Source organism: Nicotiana tomentosiformis, chromosome 5 (assembly GCF_000390325.3).
Source record: "Nicotiana tomentosiformis chromosome 5, ASM39032v3, whole genome shotgun sequence".
Taxonomy (NCBI): domain Eukaryota; kingdom Viridiplantae; phylum Streptophyta; class Magnoliopsida; order Solanales; family Solanaceae; genus Nicotiana; species Nicotiana tomentosiformis.
In genome coordinates this window covers 65,265,810-65,271,111 of record NC_090816.1, presented here as the reverse complement: position 1 = coordinate 65,271,111, position 5,302 = coordinate 65,265,810, and the positions used below count along the sequence as shown (strand labels likewise).

General features: G+C 42.6%; 1 protein-coding gene across 1 annotated transcript; it reads right to left on the bottom strand.

Annotated features, from left to right (window-relative positions):
• Positions 1 to 467: 467 nt before the first annotated feature.
• LOC117280402 (uncharacterized) lies at positions 468 to 920 on the bottom strand. The gene has a single exon (XM_033660119.1). It carries the CDS (start codon positions 918 to 920, stop codon positions 468 to 470), a length of 453 nt encoding a protein of 150 aa, XP_033516010.1.
• Between the last annotated feature and the right edge of the window lie 4,382 nt (positions 921 to 5,302).

The following is a 5,302-nucleotide window of genomic DNA, read 5'->3' as shown; positions in this document are numbered from 1 at the left end:
GTATCTCGACCTCTGCGGGTATCACAGCTTCAGTGCCATATACCAACATGTATGGCATTTCCCAGTGGATGTCCTTATGGTGGTCTGATAACCCAGTAAGGCGAAGGATAATTTCTCATGCCATTACCTATGATTGTCCACTATCTTTCGCAGAATCCTTTTGATGTTTTTTTTGGCTGCTTCAACTACTCCATTCATTTGCGGTCTATAGGTTGTATAGTTACGGTGGACAATTCTGAACTTCTCACAAATTTCCCTCATGAGGACAGTCTTGAGGTTAGCTGCATTGTTAGTGATGATTGACTCGGGTATCCCAAATCGGCAAACTATATTGTTACGGATGAAATCTGCCACTACTTTCTTCATGATGATCTTGTATGTAGAAGCTTCGACCCATTTGGTGAAGTAATCAATTGCTACCAAGATAAAGCGATGCCCTTTTGATGTAGCAGGCTCTATAGGTCCGATTACGTCCATGCCCCAAGCGGCAAACAGCCAAGCGAACCCATTACATTCAGCTTATTAGGCGGAACCCCGATGAAATCCCCACGGATCCGGCACTGGTGACACTTCTGCACATAGCGGATACTATCGCTTTCCATGGTCATCCGAAAGTATCCGGCTCTTAAAATCTTCTTGGCTAAGGTGAAATCGTTCATGTATGGCCCGCACATCCCTGCATATATTTCTTCTAGTAGTCTGGCTGCTTCAACGACATCTACATATCTTAATAGACCCAAGTCTGGGGTCCTCCTATATAGGACATCCTCTGGATATTCTCTTATTTCAAGGAATCTTTTGATGTCATAGTACCATGGCTTACCATCTGGCTCTTCGTCTACATAAAAATAGTACGCATGTTGATGCCTAATCTCTATCTCAATAGGGTCGATGTAATTCTTATCTGGATGCTGAATCATGGATGACAAGGTTGCAAGAGCGTCGGCAAACTCGTTTTGGATCCTGGGAATGTGCCTGAACCCGATCTTTGTGAACTTCTTGCATAGCTCCTTTACATAGTGTAGGTATGGAAGGATCTTGATGTTCTTGGAAGTTCATTCTCCTTGAACTTGATTTATCAATAGATCAAAATCTCATATGACCAGAAGCTCCTTGATGTTCATGTCAACCGCTATTCTAATCCCGATGATGCATGCTTCGTACTCGTCCATATTATTGGTGAAAGGAAACCTTATCTTTGCCGATACCGGGTAATGCTATCCTGATTATGAAATTAGGGCTATCCCAATTTCTACTCCTTTAAAATTTGCTGCTCTGTCGAAGAACATTCTCCACCTTGAGTATGATTCTGCAATATCTTCTCCGACGAACAACACCTCTTCGTATGGGAAGTAATCCTTGTCCACTAGATTCTCTGCAAGATGATCAGCTAAGGCTTGTCCATTGATGGCCTTCTGTGTTATGTACACAATGTCAAATTCGCTGAGGAGAATTTGCCATTTGGCCAGTTTTCCTGTAAGCATAGGCTTCTGAAAGATATACTTGAGCGGGTCGAGCCGGGATATTAGATGTGTGGTGTATGCTGATCCAAGTCAATGCGCAGCAAGTGCGCTCTATCAGAGTGTATTTGGTCTCACATGGTGTGAACTTCTTGCTTAAGTAATAGATGGCCTGCTCCTCTCTTTCGGTCTCGTCGTGTTGTTCCAACACGCATCCAAATGCATTGTCCAACACCGACATGTATAACAACAGTGGCTTCCCGGGCTCAAAAGGAACCAACACTGGTGGATTTGATAAGTACTCCTTAATCTTGTTGAAGGCTTTCTAACACTCTACTATCCATTTTGTAGTAGCATCCTTCTTCAGCAACTTGAAGATAGGTTCACAAATTACAATGGACTGGGTTATTAAACAACTGATGTAATTCAGCCTACCAAGGAAACTCATCACATCCTTCTTGATCTTGGGCAGTGGTAACTCTTGAATGTCTTTGATCTTTGAAGTATCAAATTCTATCCCTTTCCTGCTTACGATGAAACCTAGCAATTTTCTAGCAGGGACTCCGAATGCGCATTTTGCAGGGTTCAACTTTAAACTATACCTCCTCAAGCGTTCAAAAAACTTCTTCAAGTCGTCCAAATGTTCTGAATTCTTTCGAGAATTGATGACGTCATCCACATATACCTCAATTTCATTGTGAATCATGTCATGGAAGAGGGTTGTCATGGCCCTCATATAAGTAGCACCAGCGTTTTTGAGGCTGAACGACATGACTCTGTAGTAGTAAACTCCCAGTGAATGATGTCTTTTTTGCATCTTCTTCGTGCATCAGGGTCTGATGGTATCAAGTGAAATAATTCATGAATGACTGCAGCTCATACTTTGCACAGTTGTCGATGAGGATATCGATATTTGGTAAAGGGAAATCATCCTTCGGGTTGGCCTTGTTAAGATCTCAATAATCTACATATATCCTGATCTTCCCATCCTTTTTTGGTACCAGAACAATATTTGCCAACCATGTGGGATATTTGGTGACCCTCACTACGCTCGCCTCTATTTGCTTGGTTACTCCTTCTTTTATCCTCAAACTCAAGTCTGGTTTAAACTTTCTGGGTTTTTGTTTGACTAGAGGTCTAGAAGGATAGGTAGGCAATCAATGCGAAAAGATGTCATTGCTTAACCCAGGCATGTCGTCATACGACCATGCGGACACGTTGATGTACTGTCAGAAGAGCTCGACCAATTCTTCTTTCTGCTCTACTTACAGATGGATGTTGATTCAGGTTTCTTTCACGTCTTCTTCATTTCCCGGGTTGACTACTTCTGTCTCCTCAAGGTTAGGCCTTTTCTGGCTTTCCAGCTGTTCGGTCTCTTGTGGTAAATTATCTGGCATCATGCTTTTGTCGTATTCCTAGTAATCTAGATTGCTTTGCTCGAGGGTTTTGTTAAATGTCATAATCACGGAACATGATTTTTTATCGTTTTAATATAAATTAAGCGATAAATAAATTTGCAATAATTTGAAGAAAGCATTTCTTGTTATATCATCAAAAGTGGAACGTCTGAGCGTTCAAAGAGGCGAATGACAATAAACTATAGACACGGTTCAATCCTCAATTGAACGTGCGCTCTGTTCAAAAGTTTTACAATTTCACACTACCAAGACTCTCGGTGATCCAAAGATGGGCTGGCGGTCCAATTCTGCAAGTCCTCTCCTAGTTCGGCATTTAGAATGGTCGGTGTCGTGATATCAACTTATCATAACATTCCTCGATCATGGTCACGAACAACCTTCCCATTCCATCGACGATATAGTCCTCTGGTGTTGAGCTCTGACCTATACCCGAAACATGCTCTCGCACAAAAGCTTTCTTCTTGAAGCTACCGATACAAGTCTTCCCAGTCGGAGGCTGATGCCCTACGCCTGCTCGACCTTTCTGCCCACTCAGCTCAATCGGCTTTGTTATCCCGTCTGATCAGGCTCCCAGCCCAGTTCCTGGTCTGTATCCGTACTTCATCATTTCTCATATGGCCACTTTTGATATGTATGGTGACTGTATTTCCAGATTTTGATCGGTCTCTTCTATTTCCGTGATCTGCATGATCTCAATTGCATGGAAAGTGACCCTGTCTAATCCTTCTATGAACGGAACTGCATGCTCTAAATAAGCCGAATGGCTCAATCCGCCGTGGAATACAATCTCTTGGCAAAATCCACTCGAACTTTATGCACTGGTGTAGGGTAGACGGGAGTGCCCCTGCCATGTGTATCCAAGGTCTTCCTATCAACAAGTTGATTGAAGACAAAATATCCATCACTTGGAATAGTATGGGAAACTCAACTGGTCCAATTTGCAAAGCCAAATAAATTTCTCCAATGACGTCCTTATGTGACCCGTCGAAAGCTCTTACCCTCACATGAATTTCTTCTACTTCTCTCAGATGGATACCCAACTCTCGTAGGGTAGAGAGCGAGCAAATATTTACTCCTGATCCCCCATCAATGATTACTTAGGATGCCACCTTATCTCCACATTTGATGGTGATATATAAAGCTTGTTGTGACCCACGCCCTCTATAGGAAGTTCATCTCTTCGGAAAGTTATCATATTTTCTTCGACCATATTCTCGATGGTTTCTACCAGTGCCTCACTGGTGGTGTTGCTCGGCACACTCACTCCACTTAATACTTTTATCAAGGCATCTTTGTGACTATCAGAACTCATCAGTAGAACCATGATTGATATTTGCGCCGGGGTTTTCCTTAATTGTTCCTCCATGGAGTATTCTTTGGTTGACATCCTCTTCTAGAATTCTGTGGCCTCCAAATATGTTATATTCCTTCTCTGAATTTTTTCCCTTCCTGAATTCCCTCAGTTTACATCCTCAGGAGCGTAACACCTCCCTGACCTGGTCATTCCATGAGCCACTGCGGAATCCATCATCTTGGCTTTCCCTTTTTACCGAAATGTGCATGGGACTTTCTTGTATTCCCGATCCTCTTCATCCCTGATAGCAGTGGTAGACTATTACTGGTATGTCTGGACCATTACTGTAGGTTTTAACTGTATTGTGATTATCGGAGCCCATCGAGGTGGAGCCCTCGCAACCTCATCATTTCCTATTGTGACGATAGTTCCTTTCAGGTCATATTCTTTATCCAGGATGATCATATTAGCTCCTTGATTCTGAATGTTTGGTAGCGGGTTGCGATTCACATTGGGCGGAGATGGGGTGCACTGAATGGATCCACTATTGATCAGTAACTCAATTTTATTTTTCAGTTGGAAGCAATGCTCGGTATCATGCCTCAGTACGTTTGAGTGATAGATACACCATTTGGTTGCATCAAAGTATTTTGAAGGATACTAAGGAACCATTCCTTCTATTGGATGTATGAAGCCTGCTCTCCTTATCATTTCAAACAGTTGAGCCAAAGCTCCAGCAATCGAGGTGTAGTTTCTCAGACCTCTTTCATCAAAATTTGGGCGAGGTCGGGGTGCATAGGTGGGTCACTTTTGATGAGTGGTAGTTTTAACTGCAGCGTAGGGTCGTGATACATTTGGATTTGTATGGGCACGAGGTGGGTTATAATGAGGTTGGGGATTGTAGTATGGTTGTGTATGGGTGTTTGGAGAGTAAGATGTGTTTCCATGGTGTCGATTGAACTGGTAACAGGGAATGATTACTGATACCTCTTCCTTTTTATTCTTTCCACTGCCTATTGAACCAAATTGGATTGCTTTGCTAGCTTCTTGCAATGCGTCCATAGATTGTACCTTGATGGACGTTATACCTTCCTCTAAAAAGTCTTCATTTTGACAAGTTCAGGGAACTT

Coding starts and splice junctions, on each gene's coding strand:
- LOC117280402 (XM_033660119.1), bottom strand. CDS start 920: ATGATTCAGCATCCAGATAAGAATTACATCGACCCTATTGAGATAGAG.